The 17,401-nt window shown below is 46.5% G+C and overlaps 1 protein-coding gene across 1 annotated transcript in view; it reads right to left on the reverse strand.

The window, feature by feature from the left end:
• Positions 1 to 17,401, reverse strand: part of ADAMTS9 (ADAM metallopeptidase with thrombospondin type 1 motif 9) — a 161,532-nt gene that overhangs the window by 18,440 nt on the left and 125,691 nt on the right. The window contains exons 31-36 of the mRNA XM_029917014.1: positions 7,165 to 7,338; positions 3,358 to 3,552; positions 2,166 to 2,298; positions 1,530 to 1,624; positions 1,320 to 1,414; positions 1,095 to 1,228 (exon numbers count right to left, since the gene is read on the reverse strand). Of these exons, the coding sequence (XP_029772874.1) occupies positions 1,095 to 1,228; positions 1,320 to 1,414; positions 1,530 to 1,624; positions 2,166 to 2,298; positions 3,358 to 3,552; positions 7,165 to 7,338 (826 nt within the window). The remainder of the gene's footprint in view (positions 1 to 1,094; positions 1,229 to 1,319; positions 1,415 to 1,529; positions 1,625 to 2,165; positions 2,299 to 3,357; positions 3,553 to 7,164; positions 7,339 to 17,401) is intronic.

Below are 17,401 nucleotides of genomic sequence, written 5' to 3' on the forward strand. Positions count from 1 at the left end.
AGTTGAAGCAAGAATCTCACAAAAGCTGTCGCTCATGCAAGGAGAGGCCACTTTGTACTTCTCCACCTTGCCTTTTGGGAACAGCGAGAGGCCTTAATCCTTCTGAGGTGACTGAGCCCCTGTGGGAAGGAAATGTGAGCTCTCTGTCCAGCACGGAGAGGGGCTCTGAGGCCGTAGCACACCGAAGCCCCGAGTCTTAGCTGGAGTGTTTTTCTAAGCAGAAAACCTGCAGACCCTCTGCCTTTAGCCCTCCTCAGGCGCGTGAATGGCCATAAAAAGTATCTTGGTACCAATCAAGTTTAAACTACCTCAAGGGGACAGCAGTGCAATATTATGGGAGCAACGGTAATGAGGAGAAATTAATTATTCACCATTTCTGTTTTTCCTCTGTTTGGGGGAACACGTTTGGATAGCCAGCTGTCTTTAACTATGCCTATGATGAATGTCCCTACGACAATGCAGTGGTGGCTACAGTATAAAATCAGCCCACGATGGGCTGGTCACAAGACGTAAGCCCGTGGTCCACTTTTCTTCTGTAGATCGACAATCGGATAAAAGTAGTTGTGTGTGCATTGTGCAGGGGGGAGGTGGGGGTGGTGGTGGAAGATTCCCTATGAATCTCTTTAAGTTGTGTATCTGCCCTGTATTCTCCCTTAAAAGCTTCTGTTGCTAGCTTCCTTTCCCCACACTGATACCCTGTGCCTGGCTAACTCCTACGTGACCTTGAGATGTCAGGCTCAGTGTCATATTTTGGGGGATGCGGCCCTGACCGCCCCGCCCTCCACTGCAGTGGTCCCCTTTCAGTGGCCTTTACCTACTCCATGTATTTATTTCTCACAAATCTGGCAGAGCTCCACCCTGGGCAAGGCACCTTCTAGGGACTGACTGTACCGCAGTCAAACGGGAAGGAGCCAAGCTCGCCCTGGCACAGCTCAGACCCCAGCTGTCGTCACTGGATGGCGAGGACGCCCATCTCGGTCCCCGCAGCATCTTAGCCTTGCCCCTAGCCAGTGTGCGCCCGGTGTGCAGCGTGCTGGCTGAATGGGGAGAGGAGAGAACACAGTCCCTCCCCCGTGACACTCTGCTGGACTTACTTATTATCTGCATCGTGGCCAGGTCCACTCTGATCTTCTGGAAGCTGGAAAACCCCGCGGCGGTGTAGTCCTTCCGACACTGGCAGTCGTCCCGCCGGCTCCCGTTGTAGGGACATTCCGTTGGGTTGTGCAACCTACGTTACGGAGAGAACGTTCTGGTGAGGATGGAAGGTATTTCCAGGCGATCTCCAGCTGTGCGTGCCTCCTGAGCCCAAACGCTCCTACCTGTGCCCGTATACCTCGGAGAAGTTTTCTGAGTCACCATGGACCAGGGTTATGTACTCTTTGGGGTGGTCAGACTGCATCCCTGCACAGAATATCTGGAAGAGAGGCCAGAAATAACCTGTGAAGAGCAGCTCAGAGCTGAGACCGTGAGACCCAGGGCCACTCACTCTCCAGTCATTCTAGAAGTAATGACTGATGTCTGACGTTCACCTTCAGGAGCTTTCCTTTGACAAGCAGGAAATATTCACCATCTTCAGTGGTGCCTTGCAACCTCTTTACCTCCTTGCAGTCCTGGGGTAACTCACCTAGAAAACACGAAATGCACAAATGGTGTGTGAGGCTCCAAGCTCCCCACTGTCTGCCTGTGGAATCAAGGATACTGATCACACTAACACTTTACAGCTTGGAAAGGGGGGCATAATTTCCTCAAAATACATTCTTTCCCTTTTGGGGGGTAGGTTTATTTATTTTTATTTTGTCTTTCAGTTTTATGGAGAGGTAACTGACCTATAGCACTGTGTAGGCTTAAGGTGCATAGCGTAACGGCTTGACTTCTATACACTGTGAATAATTACAATCAGTTTAGTTAACATCTATCATTTCATACAGATATATGAATATATAAATGCGTTTTTTCCTTTTTGATGAGAACTCTTAGGAGCTGCTCTCTTAGCGGCTTCCAAAAGTAGCACACGGCGGCGTTAACTACCGTTTTCATGCTATGCCTTCCATCCCCAGTACTTATGTATCATGTGCATTCTCTAACAAGGGCTGGCAAACACACACATGAACAAGGAAACCCTGTCCTTCGTGCTCCGGAACGCTGGCTTCTGCGGGCCAACTTACAGTTATAGATATTGTGACAGGTTTTCCTTTCTTCTGGCTTCAGGTCAGCAGGGCACAAGTGGCTGGGCCGGTCCTCGTTGGTCAAACACTGCACCGATCGGTGTGTCACTCCCACGCCACAGGACACTGAGCACTGGAAGGCAGACCAGAGTCAGTGATGCAGCCACTGGGCCCAGGAGGCATGGGGTCTAGTGGTGGGGGGGGGGGGCTCACTGCTTGATGGATGTCCAGGGTGTCAGTTCAGACCCCAGGCTGCTGAAATCAAATGCTGACGTATGTGGAACACATACAATGGAGCAGTCTGTGTGCGAAGCATTATACATGTGCATCATACATATATGTGTATCTTGCCTATGTATTTATATTTATATGTATGTGAATATAATTTATATGTGTATATGTACATAACATACACATACATATATGTCATTTTCTCATGGACACTTACAAAAATTTTCTGAGACAGTCCTCCCGTTATTCCACCTCTACAGAGAGGACATGTCAAGAAACTTGTTCAAGGTTATGGTGGAGCCTGGATTCAAACCTTAACCACTTCCCCTGATCCTGTCTCATCACTTTTCAGCACTGAGAACCCAGTGACTGGGAGCCAGGGGGTGGTGGTGGTGATATTCCAGGGAAGTTGCAATTTAAAACAGTCTCACTTATTGTGCCCCTGATGCAGTGAAATACTGCCGACGAAGAGGGACCAGAAACCGTTGACTTCAGAACAGCAGAAGCAACGGCGAACTCTTCTGTCACTCTTAGGAGGTGACCGAGTCCCCGGAGCTGGTTTGTAACAACATTGGGGTAAAACACGCCCAACTTGAAATGCGCTCCTAGGATCTAGGAGCTGTTTGCATGTTAACTCGTTGCTGCTTCACCACCACCCACTCTGCAGGTGAGGAGGCAGAGACACAAAAGTGTGGCACCTTTCATTCAGCTGGGACATGGGAGAGTCAGGATCCACAGGGTGGGTGTCTGGCCACGGAGCCCATGCTCTAAGCACTGGACCACCTGCCAAATGGAAGATAACCTTCTCTTCCCATCAGCCCACCTCAAGACGCTAACTCCAGCGTCTTCCCAGCGTCTCTCCCAGAAGGAGAATCCCTAGGGGTGGGTCAGGCAGGACACGTTTAGGATGACGTCTGGGATCCCAAAGCTTTCTGATTTTGTCACCGAATGGGCTACTTACGCTGCCCCAGTTGCCGACCCTCCAGGTGGCCAAGACGGGGCACTCCCTCAGGTAGCATGGATGGACGCTGGGGGGCGGCGTGCCCGGGCAGTTGACGGCCGTTTGGTAGCTGTACTCATAATTCTCCTTCCCGGTGTAAATCTCGCTACAGGAGACGAGCCTTTGTCTGTAGCCCTTTCCACAGGTCACTGAGCACTGGGAAGACAGGGGTTGGAAGGAGAGGCTGCAGTCGCACTTGGGGGCAGCCCAGAATGGGCCCCTGACCTCCACCTCCAATGCTGACCCCGATGACACTGCAGAGAGCTCGCACTTTATTAGCATGTTCATGCATTGCAGTCGCAGGCCCCAAGCATGGACACCCAATGCCACATGTCGCCTTTCAGGATCTAGTGCATCCCCTGGATGGCCTCAGCCCCCACTGCAGGATGGGGTGCTGGAGCCCCTTTATTTGCATTTCAAGGGGGGAAAGGGAGGAGGCTTTAGCTGTCCCTGGTTCCACTTACAGGATCACCAGCCTGATCGCATGTGTTCCCAAACCAGAGATGTGGCCACAGGGGATGGGAGGAGGGTGGGTCACAGCCCACCCGAGTTACAGATGAACCCCAAGCACTTAGCCAAAAGGAGACTCGGGGACAGTTTTCCTCTCCTGCCCCATGCGCTTTGCTTTGCTCTCTGCCCCCCACTCCATCTCCTTCTCTCTTTGCTCTCCCTGGACTGAAATGTTACCTTTCTGCTCTCCTGTTTCTCTCTATTTAACCAGATCAGGTAGTCACCTGACCATTGTGTAAAAATACACAAACAATACACAAAGGGAGAAAAAGCAGACATCTTACTAGTGTCCACAATCCTTCTGTGATGAGACATGTAGCTGGTTATTGATGCCATTTTCAAATATGTTCAATCTCCTTCGCTAAGCATTTGATAGAATCTACTTAAAAAATAAAAGTGAATGATAGTGGATTTAGTTTTGACGGTATTTTTAGATAGTGTTGTCAAATGAGCGGCCATCCCCTGGGAAAAAGGTGTTACACAAAATTAAGTGAGAGGATCAGGATTCTCCAGAGGTGGCTGGAGGTGGCCAGGGGGAAGGCCAGAAACAGTCCGTGGCACATGGCATGTTATGCTTTTTCCGGGGTGAGCATCGTCAGATCTCACTAGCTATTAAAAGCCACAGTGTCATTCCTTCCTAACATCTCCTGAGCTGGTGCTTTGGGCCACATGGCTTTTTTCTCCTATAACTACCTGTTCCGGGGAGAAGATACCCCTTGAAGAGGTCCTTGAGGCGGCGGGGAGGGCAGGTCCAGCCAGAGGCACACAGAGCACCCCTGGGCCTTCCTTTTCAGCTGGCTCAAGACCTAGAAATGTTCTGCATATGTTTCTTGCTTCTTTGATTGCCGCTGTCCAAATGCCTGAAGAGCAGAGGCTGGGCCCCGGGAGAGCATGGCTAGTTTGCGGTGTGTTTCGTGCGTGGGCAGATTGCCAGCAAATGCTGGGTCTGTCTGGGCTGGGAGGGAGGAGGGGGGCTTCGAGGGAGGAGGGGGACAGGCAGGGAGGAGGGAGGTGGGTAGCTCTTACTCTGGACTCTCCAGGCCCTGGGGTCATGTGCTTGCTTCATCAAGAGCATATATCACTTTTCTAATTTGAAAATAACAGTAACGCAGGATGAAATGGTAAGAATGTACGCTTCTTGCATTAATGATGCACTTCAGGCCTAGGCCGAGAAATACATTATCAACCAGGGGTCATGGGGTTCTCTTTTCCCATCTGGCCCAGGCCTCCTCAAATTCAAGGAGAGCTCAGAGAAAGGCACACAACTCTCCAGGTAACAGAGGTCCTAGAGAGAAGGCATGGCTTGCTATGGCTCTTGCATTTTTCCCAAAGCTTTTTTAGAGGGATTTCTGGCCCAGTGCCCCTTGCATCCACGTGAGAAGTCCTATCTCCAAACCTCTCAACTTTGCCTGTAAGTTTCCAGAGTTTTTTTTTTTTTATCCATGATGCACTTGGGAATTTGCAGAAATACGGAAGACTTTTTTTTTTTAATCTTCTCCAAATCTCATCTGTTGGGGGTTAGGATTAAGTTAAAATGAAGCTATAATAGGAACATGACTCAGTCTTAGATAGAAATTCTTTTAGCCTAATAATAACACACAAAAGACTGGCCAAGATGAAGAGGCCAATGTTCTCAGTGTGATGGGTACAGAAACTCCAGAGAGATGAATGACCAAGAACTAAGCCAGAAACTGACAAGAGGAGGCCTCCAGGAGGCAGAGAGGGATGGAAGCTGAGGAGCGAGAGAGGTTTCCCCTGCCTGGCGGGCAGCCCGGAGCACCAGAAGTTATGGACCATGCCTGACGGGGAACCGGGAGAAGTGAGTTGAAGAGAAGAGAGGAACCCTTTCCAGACCCCTTCCCCCCACCCTCCCTGGTATTTGAATGGGTTAGAGCCTATGCCTCAAACCCAAAGTCAAGGACTACTTTGAACAAACACCCGGACTGCCCAGGTTCCTGGCTAGCCGATGGTAAATCTATTTCCTAGAGATTTGGACCACGTCTCCCTTCCATTCTTTAAGAGTCAGAGAACATGCAGAGTTGGAATAAAGCAGGGTTTCTCAACTTCAGCACCATTGCCATCTTGGCCAGATAGCTCTCCGCTGTGTGGGGGTGGGGGTGGGGGGGTTGTCCCATGCACTCTAGGATGTTTAGCAGCATCCCCGACCTCTACCCATTAGATGCCAGTGGCATCCCACTTCCTCCATTTGTGACAACCAAAACTGTCTCCAGACACTGTCAGATGTCCCCTGGGCGAGGAAGGGGAGGCGAAATCACTGGAGCAAAGAGGAGGATGGGGGACATAGTTAGAAAGGACTTTAGGCCAGTTACAGTGCAGAAAGCATTCACCACCCAACACACATAATATCTATGTGTCAATATTCCTCCTGTTTAAAATGTGAAACTGCCACCCTGTCAAATTTTGAAGAGGCAGCAAGCATATTACCTAAAAATCTTTAGCACCTTTGCTCTGAGCCCAGGAAATTCCACCTCTAAGTCCTTTTGGTCAAATATTACAGGTCTTTCAGTCTTTGAAAATATTATGAGGCAGGGAGGGAAGTAAGCCATAAGACACTCTTACATACAGAGAATGTACTGAGGGCTGCTGGAGGGAGGTGGGCGGGTGATGGGCTAGATGGGTGATGGGCATTAAGGAGGGCACTTGTTGGGATGAGCCTTGGGGGTCATGTTTGGGATGAATCACTAAATTCTACTCCTGAAATCAATACTACACTGTAGGTCAACTCACTTGAATTTAAATAAATAAATGTAAGAAGTGTTATGAGGTTTGAAAATAATATAATCATGTTTGGTATATTAATAATAAAAAGGTTCTAGACTAGGCACTGTGTGGAAAAGAAGAGAAGAAAGAAATCGATTCCTTGAATATTTTGGAAAATCATTTTGTTCCTCTGGATCAGAAGGTGTCAAACAGCCAACCCATATCTGGCCCACGGAAGTGTTTGGTTCGTCCCATATAAATAAATAAAATGAAATAAAATAAATTAAAAAATTTGAGTCCACATTTTAAAGTTAGGGGATCTCACATAAAAATTCAGATGTTTGTCCTCTCTTGAAAAACCAGGTCTGGTGCCACTGGCCCCACATTTCTGCATGGTGTCAGCTGGAGAGGGAAGGAGACCACTCCCGTCACACGGTACATGCCGGTTTATCATGGTCTCCCCATTTCTACCCTTGTCACCCTGTTGCCGTCAGGCCATTGCCGTCCTGAATGTGGTTACGGCACCCCCGGACATACCTCTGACCATTCTCCTGTGATCCAGACATACTCGCAGGGTTGCAAACTACAGCTCTCTTGGTCGGCCGGCCGTGTGCTCACGTCACAGTGTATGCCATGAACCTCACTGCCTTTGTCCACATCCACACACACCACCTTGCGGTAGCGGGAGCCCTCGCCGCACGTCTTGGTGCACTGTTTGTGACGGAGAGAACAGGTGTTGATTTGAAGAGGTAATAAATGGCTTATTATATGCTGTTTCTGTAGAGATTTATTTTCCTGTCTCTTCTACCCTTTAGGACTGTGAAGCCTCTGGGGGAAGGAATTATCAGAGAACTCATTGTCTTGTCCCACTCATTCCCAATGCTGTTCCTGGCACAGGGACCAATGTTTGATAAGTGGCTACTGGGAGGAAGGAATGGAAGCATGAATGAATGAATAGCAGGTTTGGAAAGGACCTTACGGCTTGATGACTTTACTCACGCAAACACTGACTCACTGTAAAACTTACAGCTACGTGATTATCAAACTGGCGTCTAAGTACCTCTAGAATCAGGGAGGTTGTCACGTGTCCAGGTGGCCCATTCCATTTCACGACAAGACCTACCACGTTGCAGACAGGAGCCTCTTGTCCTGGTTGTCGATTCCAGGGGAGCGTGAAGGACAAATTTCATTTCACACAAATCGTCCCCCTTCAGGGACTTGAGAGGCTTTGCTTTACTGGGATCCCTTCCCCCCAACCCCTCCCCCCCCAGCTGACTGCCTGTTCTTCTCCAGGATGAAGTGCTCTCATCCCTCATTCACTCGGGAAACATTCACCAGGTCCCTAGCGTCAGGACCTGTGACGGGTCCTGGGTCAGCAAAAGTGGACACGCACCGCACAGCCCTGCACTCAGAGAGGGGCTTACAGTTTAGTAGCAAAGACAGACACTGAGGACGTAGACCGCTTGGGAGTGAGGTGTAAAGACAACTATAATCTCCATTTTTCAGATGGAAAACCTGGGACTTAGCTGAAATGCCCTGTCCCAGATCAAACCTCTCTTCGTGAGGTAGATGGGACACATATTTCTATTCCTATCAACCAAGTGAGGAAAATAGAGCGAGTGGTAGGAGCCGTTCCAGGCCCATCTCTAGGCTGTCCACAAACTCCTTGTCCTTCTCCCTTTGGCCAACAGCAAACCCCACCTTTGAAGTTTAACCCGGTTATCTGTGTGCTGAAGGTTTCCCAAAGGCTGTCCTATCTAAAGCATCTATGTCACCCAGCATTTCAAGACTGTAAACCATCTTGGAAATCCACCGTGCGCTAACCCAGGGACTCCTGTTTCCTTTACACCAGGGATTACATAGCCTGTAGCCCCTGGGCCTTAGCTAACTCATTAACAACAACCCAGAGCTGTTGGTAGCATGGTATCTTATAAACTTTCTCTTTCTAAAAGTCTATTTAGGGGGAGCCTGGGTGGCTCAGTCGGTTAAGCGGCCGACTTGGGCTCAGGTCATAATCTCATAGTTCATGGGTTCAAGCCCTGTATCAGGCTCTGTGCTGACAGCTCGGAGCCTGGAGCCTGCTTCAGATTCTGTCTCCCTCTCTCACTGCCCCTCCCCCACCCTCAAAAATAGGTAAACATTAAAAAAAATTTTTTAAATAATTTAGGGAGACCCATGGATCCCCACCTATCTTTCTCTTCACTCACACATCTTTCCCTTTTATGACCTGCCTCATCCCACAGGCATTTCAGTTTGGGATCCAGTCTGACTCTGAAATGTCTTTGTGGATATGCCTTGTGCCTTGCTTTTTTTTTTTCCCAGTAGTAAAATATACATAGCATAACATTTATCATTTCGATCATTTTAGAGTGTGTAATTCAGTGGCATTTAATCATCTGCAATATTGTATGATCATCATCACTGTATGGTTCCAGAATGTAAGGAAACACTGTACTCATTAAATAATGACTCACTCCTTGCTTCCCCAACCAACAACCCCCCGCCCCTTCCCCCAGCCTGCAGCAACCACACCAAGCTGCTCTCTGTCTGTACGGACTGGCCTGCTCTGGCTATTTCACAGAAATGGAATCATACAACTTGTGGCCTTTTGCAATAATCTTCATCCCTAAAAGCGCTGTTTTCAAGGTTTATCCATGTTGTAGCATCTATCAGTACCTTCTTCCTTTCTGTGGCTGACTCATCACCTGTTGTGTGACTACACCACACTCTGGTCATTCAAATGACAATGGACATTGGGTTGTTTCCATCTTTTGGCTATTAGGAGTGATGCTATAAACATTCATGTCCAAGTTTGAATATCTGATTTCAATTCTTCTGGGTGTACCCCAGTAATAGAAATTCTGGGTCACCTAGCACACCCTGTGCCTTTTGTGAGCCACTGTGTTCTTTTTTTTCTTTTTAATGTCTTATTTATTTTTGATACAAAGAGAGACAGAGCATGAGAGGGGGAAGGGCAGAGAGAGGAGACACAGAACCAGAAGCAGGCTCCAGGCTCTGAGCTAGCTGTCAGCACAGAGCCTGACGTGGGGCTCGAACCCACGAACATGAGATCTGACCTGAGCCGAAGTCGGAGGCTTAACTGACTGAGCCACCCAGGGGCCCCACTTTGTTTTTTAGGAAGTAAAAGGGATAAGTGGTGTGCCCCGGGAGTCTTTTATCATTTGCAAACTTAACTCAGAGTTGCTGCTGTTTGGAAGCAAACCTTAACATCTAGAATGTGGAATCATTCGAATTTTTCTGGAGCACAAATATGAATTGAAAGTTCTCTGAGGTGAGCCAAATTATTTCAAAGGGTACAGGAAGCTGGCTGAGCCCAGTTCCCTAGGTCAATCCTAGCTCAGGGTTTTCTGTTCCTCTGGGTACTACGGTGAAGTAATAACACTTTAGTTTATTCACTAAAAAAAAAAAAAAAAAAGCCAAATGAGTTATGGGGCCACTGAATGTTACAAAACAAACAAAGCCGTGGTTCATTTGTGATGTATATATAAATGCAGAAGAAACACTTAGCCCCCCGTAGAACAAGTCATTCCTTAGAGAATCGGGACTTAGGTGCCTCAGATCCTGATTACTGAGCAGCCCAAACTGGACTAAACCTTCCAGAGTCCTCTTCATTAATGCCTTGGGTTCCAATCTGTGTCAATGAGTAACCATTTCTCAGCAGAAATACAAGAGCTCCTAGACACCTAGTTGCTTTTTAAGGGCTTCTGCCTTGGGGTTCAAGAAAGGTTAATTCCCATGAAAACTCTTTGGCTGATGGTGGGAAAGGGAGTTGAATATAACTTTCAGAAAAATGAAGCTAGGTAAATAAGTGACTCATCCAGGGCTTTGGAATCAGTCAACAGCAGCTCTGAAAGTCACCTGACAAGGCTTTTCTCCTGGGGTCCTAACGGGGGGCTAGCTGCACAGAAAGCAAACCGACCCAAGCTCCTGAATTTTATCACTTTTTGGTAATATCACTACCCACCCCCACCCCAGAATTAAGAACTCTTTCCTCTGTCCTAGGATATGACCTAGAATGTTCCAGAAACTGCCAGAAAGTTCGACTAGCCTCATTTTAACGTCCAAAAGGTTTCCTCAACTCTTGTTATAGCTCTGAGGAAAAAACTACATACCAAGTGTATAAGTAACACCACCAGCCTCCTTGAATTTTAGCCCTCACTGTAATTCAGCAAGTCAGTGGTCACAGGGCTGTTCTAAATTGGGTAGTTTGCTCATTGCCTTGCAGGCTACATATGCCTTTAAATGTGCTGAAATGAACCAGAGGGAAGTAGTCGTCTACATCTGAGAGTGAGGAAGAGCTACCATAAGCTTTTAAGGTACTATTTTGTTTAGCCAGGTGGATTGGCCATAGGGTAATGTCTAAAGAGGGTAATTTAATGCAGTGAGTAGAAACTGCCTTTCCTTAAAGACGGTAATGAAGTTGTTTTACTCTTTTTCATGAGATGCCCTGGGTGGGAACAAAGTCCCTTCACATTCACATGTTCTGCCTTTTAAGACTGGTAATTTTCTTTATGGATAAAATAATTTGTAGCGCTGTTTCCAATGAGACCACTATTGTCAGACAGATGACAGAACAGATGGACAGAGGAATGACAGAACATATGGGGACCTTGATGGACAGTGTTCTGTGTGTGCTCCATGGAGTTTTTATGTGATAAGGAACAGTAATTACAAATCAATTTCTAACAGTGTTTAAATTCAAAAGGAAAAAAAAGCAGTCTTCAAATTACCAATGGGTTCTTTCTCAAAGCTCATTTTAAGGTCAGCTATGGGGAATTTGGACATTCTCACCCCCACATAGTATATTTATAAGGGAAAAAGGAAAAAACAAGACTATGGAGACATTTGATAACTTCCAAGTTATTAACTCATTCAACCAATATTTGCAACAGACGACGTTCTGCACTGGGCACTGGGATATGGCCCTGACGTCTTTGGACTCATGTTCTCTCTCAGTTATGACACCGGGTGGCTGCTACTCCCAGCTTGCTGTCCACATGCCAGGACATCTGGCTACCTGGTGACCAATGGAAGTCAACACATAGAACCACCTCGTGTGGCCATGGGGACAGATGTGGGTTTCATAACAGAAAAGAGAAGCCACCAAAGTCTTCTCCAATGGTGACAGCAAGAGAGGAGAAAGGGCAAGGGTCTGGAATTCCCACAGTGCTGAAGGGGGTGCCCAAGCAGTGGATGAAGAGCCAGGTGAGGAAGGCAAGGAGGAGAAGGGGGACATTCTCAGGAGGGGCTCAGCATGCACAGAGGCTAGAGGTGAAGCTCATGGGGAAGCCAGGCTGGAAACTGACTGCCATGGTTTGGGGCTGAGACACAGGTTGACTTGAGATGGGAATTTCTGAAGGTGGTCAGGGGCCAGGTTATGAAGGGGCTTGTTAACCTCCTACCCTGCTTAGGGGAAAACCCACACCCTTGCCCTAGCCTACAAATCCTAATCTGGCTGCTCCTGCAGGTCCAGTCTTGTTTCAACCTTCTGGTCCTCTCACTTGCTCTGCTCCAGCCATGCTGTGCTTTTGTCAGGGCTGGGCACTGTCTTCTTCCTTCTGCCTGGAATCATCTCCTCCTGCCCTTCCCCTCTGACCACCCTGAAGGAGGCAGGACTGGCCTGCCATTATCTGTCTTTATCTCAGTGCCTTGGTTTTTCCCGTCAAAGCAGTGTTCACACTTGGCAATGTCATAGAACATATTTGTTTGCTCGCTTTCTATCTCTCCCACTGGTCAGTCAATCCCCCACAGCAATGCCATGGTCCCTACTGGATCCCCGATGCCTTGAGCCCAGAACTTTGCAGGTGCCGGGTAAAGATTACTTGAGTAAATTAATGAGGGAAGGAATAATATAGAGTTAATATCTGGCCCTTGTACATGCACCCAAATCTGATCACTCCCTATTGTAAACTTTGTAAAATCTTTGCAACAGACTGACCAAAGGCCTGCCATTTTCTAAGTTTTCTGGGCTAGGGGAGCACACATGGGAATCATTCGACAGCTGATGTCAGTAAAAGGCCTTGGAATCCTAATATGTATGACTGTGAGTGGTCTAAGTCTCTGTACTGGCCAAACAGCCACGAGGTGGGGAGCACTGCAAAGGCCAGACATGTCAGAGCACACTGTGTCCATGGCAGTGTGGCAAGAAAGTAAAATACCTGTTCTACAGGAAAAACAGAGTTTGCCTGACTGTCTTAAGTGACATTTTAGGATGTCATGATTCTAAGGACTTAGGAAGGTATTGATCTATAATGTCCTCTCTCCTTCTCTCCCCCCTTCCTCCTCCCTCCCTCTTTTCCTTATTTCCTTCCTTCCTTGTTTCCTTCCTTCTTCCTTCCTTTTTCCCTTCCTTCCTTCCTTTCTTCTATCCATCCATCTATCCATCCATCTTTTTATTGTCCCACTGTTCACATTTATTCAGCAAGTGTGTTCAATGCTCTGGGTACTGTGGTAAATGCGGGGGGAAAACTCTGGTGAACAAACTCTCTGACCTCAAATGGGTGATAACGTAGACAAGAAACTCGGGCAACCACAATTCAGAGTGCCAACTGCTAAAGCAGAGTATTTTCAAAGTGCCAGAAGAGCTGGGAGGAGGGTCATCTGACTCAGTTATTGGTGTGGAGGTGTGATCACTACGGGCTTCTGAGAAGTAGAATCTTTGGTGAGACCTGAAGAATGGGCAGGGGTGACTGAAGTGAGGGAAGGAGCAGGGCAGCCTTGTTGTGATGCAGAGGCACCAGGGATGAGAGAATACTCTGGGTAAAGGTGAACAGAAGAACGCTTGCAAGTCCTGGGAGATTTATTCTTTAATGCCAAGAGAGGCCTAACTCACATGCAATTCAAACTCAATCAAGAGACCTCTGCAGCTCTAAGTAAATTTATATGCCATATTATTAGAATACTATTATTATATTAATTCATATTATATTAATATTCATATTATATTAATAAGTAAAATCATTTATAATAGTAGTTTTCAAAATAATTAAAAAGTCATCCCCCCCCCCGCCCCCAGCCTCATGGGCATTATAATTCTAAAGTGAGTAGAACTAAGCTTGGAAAGGTCAAATAACTTGCCCAAAGTTGGCAGGTGATACTAAAAACTTGGATTCATGTCTGGATACAGGACTTTTCTCTTCTCCAATTGTTTTGCCTGACATCTAAAAATCTAAGCTCTACCCTTGTGCTTTCTTAAAGGCACATGGCTGCCCCTTCCCTGCTATGAAGGCACCAGGCCTCCCAGTGAACAAAGGAGGCCCAGTGAGATGTTCCACATCATCAAGGCTGCCCCTACAGCATGGCTTAAGGGTGGGCTGCCAACCCACTGGACCAAGAATTCCATTTTCTGAAGGAGGTGGGGGGCTCACCCAATAAAGAGAACTGTCCTTTATGCCAACTCTGGCTTATGTAAGAGTCTAGACAATCCATTAAGAAGGAAATAAAATAATTTGCCTTAGATGAATGCTGACATGGGAGGCAGTAGAATATAAAGATTCAGAGCACGTGTTCCAGAAGTCAGGCTTCCAGGCTTCAAATCCCAGCCTTATTACTTACTAAATGCATGAGCTGGGATAAATTAATCTAGCTAAGCCTCAAGTTTCCTCATCTTTAAGTGAGGATAAAAATTTAATTACTTCATTAGAGAGTTATGGAAAAGTTAAACGAGGTCTTCCATACAAAACATTCAATATAGTGCTTGGTCCACAGCTTAATAAACAAGATGTATTACTTTTATCACCAGTATCGGTCACTGAACTATGTAAGTCTGGGGGATGCCCCTCATGTTGTAATCTATGGGAATGGTTGCCCCAGAGTTGTGCAGTATACAACCTATATGACTGCGCAAAACACAAAATATCCCTGATGATCATGCTATACGGTTACGCAGAACTTGTGCTCCTCAAGGTGGACACCTGGATTATTTCTCAAAATGAGGGGGCTGCCATTCGCTATGTGTCTAGCATGACATGTATCTTGCCAACAAAGAAGTGGATTTTGGTAATTCACAAGGGGGGGGGGTTGAAAGGGAAAAATGCACACTCAACAGGCCAACAAGAGCTCTGAGGTGGTTGCCCAGGATGGCTAAGAAGGGAGCTTCCTGTGTTGGGGTAAGAAGCCTCCAGTGCATCCTCACTGACATCAGGTCAAGGTGTCACTGGCAGATGGGAACAAAGTCAAGACCCATGTCCGCCCAAAGTAGGTCTCAGGGAAGATGGCAGAAGAGGGAGCGGGTGGGAGCAGGGGTAGGCATGAGAGAAGGGTGAGGGCAATGACTGAGGGGAATCTGAAGGGTGCTAGGCTGTCCAATTGGCTGCTGAACAAGGATAACTTTGATCATGAAGTTAGGGACAATGAATAATGACACCAGTGCTTCCCTAGGCATACACAAGGACTGACCACAGGCAATCTGGAAGGGAGATCCGGCCTATTTAGGTGGTTGCCCAATTGCTATCAACACTCCCTCTGTCTTCTTGCCGTGAGGACATTCTAAGAGGGCCACCAGCATGCTCTGCGTAGGAGGAACAAAGGCTTTGGACAGGTCTTCTTCCTTCTCCAGCTGTCCCAAGCCTCACTCTGCCAACTCAGTGTCAAGTGAGGGCATCCCCCTGACGCTCTATCCTCTCTTACCACCGAGGTCCACCTTTCTCAAGCTTTCCACTTAGATTTCAGACAGGTGAGAAAGCATGGTTGCAGGTGGGTAACTATTAGAATCTGCTTTTCCCATTGCTTAAAGATTCTCTTCTCTTGTGAGAATGGTTAATCTCTAACTTTTAAATATGGCCACAGGTCAGGCTCTCTCCTTAGGCATTCCGTTCTTACATAGAGCTTGATAGCAACATTTGAAGAAGGATTTTAAAAGATCCCCCTGCATAGTGCTGGCAAAGATGTAAATTTCTAAGCATATTTTGTAAGATCAGAGGCAGGACTTCCTCAGTGCCTTTTTGGCAAGGTTTCTATTCTTTGGAATTCAGAAGGAATTGCAAATGGAGCTTGCATTTCCCTGATTGGCTAGAGCATGTCTGAAAGTTGGCGAAAGCGCGAGCATTCAGCTTAGATTCATTTCAGAACACTCTCTTACTTTCTGTTGCTTGGAAGAGTTACACAGGGTTGAGTCTGGCACGAGATGAAGAAAGAGAAGGAGACAGCAGGCAGGGTTAGGTTTGAAACAAGACTACAAAGAGAATCAAGAGGTAACATTGAGGGAGAAAGAGATCAGGGAGCCTTTTCTTCCTTCCATATATGATAGGGTCAACCCCCAAACCACTCTATTATCTCTCATTTTCTCATAACAACTCTTGCATAGTTGTTATTATCCCCATTCTACAGGTGGCAAACTCAAGGATCAGAGAAATCAAGAATCCGTGTTCCAAGTCACATGGCTAAATAGCGGCAGTGTTGGGATATGACCTGATCTGTGGAATTCCATAGTCTCTGGGGATCCCAATAACTGCGTGGCTCAAATGCAATCAGCTTGAAATTTAACTGCTTTAGCCATTTCTCCCCACCATCCTCTGGCAAAAGAAAAAAAATATAGAAGGAGACCAAGCCAAAAAAAAAAAACAACAAAAAACAAAAATACCCTGAGTATAGAGAGAGTAAGAGTCCTAAATAAAAGGTGTGACTGCAAACAATGAAAACAACGCATCAGGAGGGTGAGGGAGAAGGCAGGACAGGCCCAGAAGGTTGATCTTCACACGGGTTCAACACGCAGTTGTAAGGAAACAGTTCCATTCAAAATTGCATCAAAAAGAAAAAACAAAACACTTAGGGATAAATTAAACCATGGAGGTGTAAGACCTGTACGTTGAAAGCTGTAAGACAGGGATAAAAGAAATAAAAAATGACACAAATAAATGAAAAGATACTCTGTGCTCACCAGCTCGAAGAATTAGTACTGTTAAGATGGCCACACTACCCAAAGCAATCTATAGATTTAAGGCAATCTCTATTAAAACTCCAAAGGTAGAAGAAACAATCCTAAAGTCTGTATGGAACCACAAAAGACCCTGAAAAACTAAAGCAATGTTGAGAAAGGAGAACACAGCTCAAGCACTACACTGTCTGATTTCAAACCGTATTACAGAGTTACAGTAATTAAAGCAGAATAGTGCTGGCATTAAAAGAAACACATAGATCAGTGAAATAGAATAGAGAGACCAGAAAAAATATGCAATGGGAAAAAGACCATCTCTTCAAGAAATGGTGTTGGGTAGACTGGACAGACCCCTGAAACAGAGTGACCCTATCTTACACCAGACCCAAAGTTAGGTCAAAATGGATTAAGGACTTGAACCTAAAAGATCTAAAAACATAAAACTCCTGGAAGAAAACATAGGGGGTGAGATCCTTGACATTAGCCTTGGCTATACTTGTTTTGAATGTGACACCAACAGCAAAAACATCACAAGCAAAAATAAACAAGTGAGACTACATCAAACTACAAATGGGCAAAGGACCTGAACAGACATTTGTCAAAAGAAGACATACAGATGGACACCAGGTAGATGAAAAGGTGCTCAACATCGCTAATCCTCAGGGAAATGCAAATCCAAACCACAATGAGACAACACCTCCCAGAGAACAGCTATTAGCAAAAAGACAAAACATAGCAAGTGTTGTGAGGATCTGGAGGGATGGGACCCCTTGGCATTTGTGGTGGGAATGCAGATCAGGGCAGCCACTGTGGAAAACAGTATGGAGGTTCCTCAAAAGGTTAAAAACAGAACTACCCTGAAATCCTGAAAGTCCACTT

Source organism: Suricata suricatta, chromosome 12 (genome assembly GCF_006229205.1).
Source record: "Suricata suricatta isolate VVHF042 chromosome 12, meerkat_22Aug2017_6uvM2_HiC, whole genome shotgun sequence".
NCBI lineage: Eukaryota > Metazoa > Chordata > Mammalia > Carnivora > Herpestidae > Suricata > Suricata suricatta.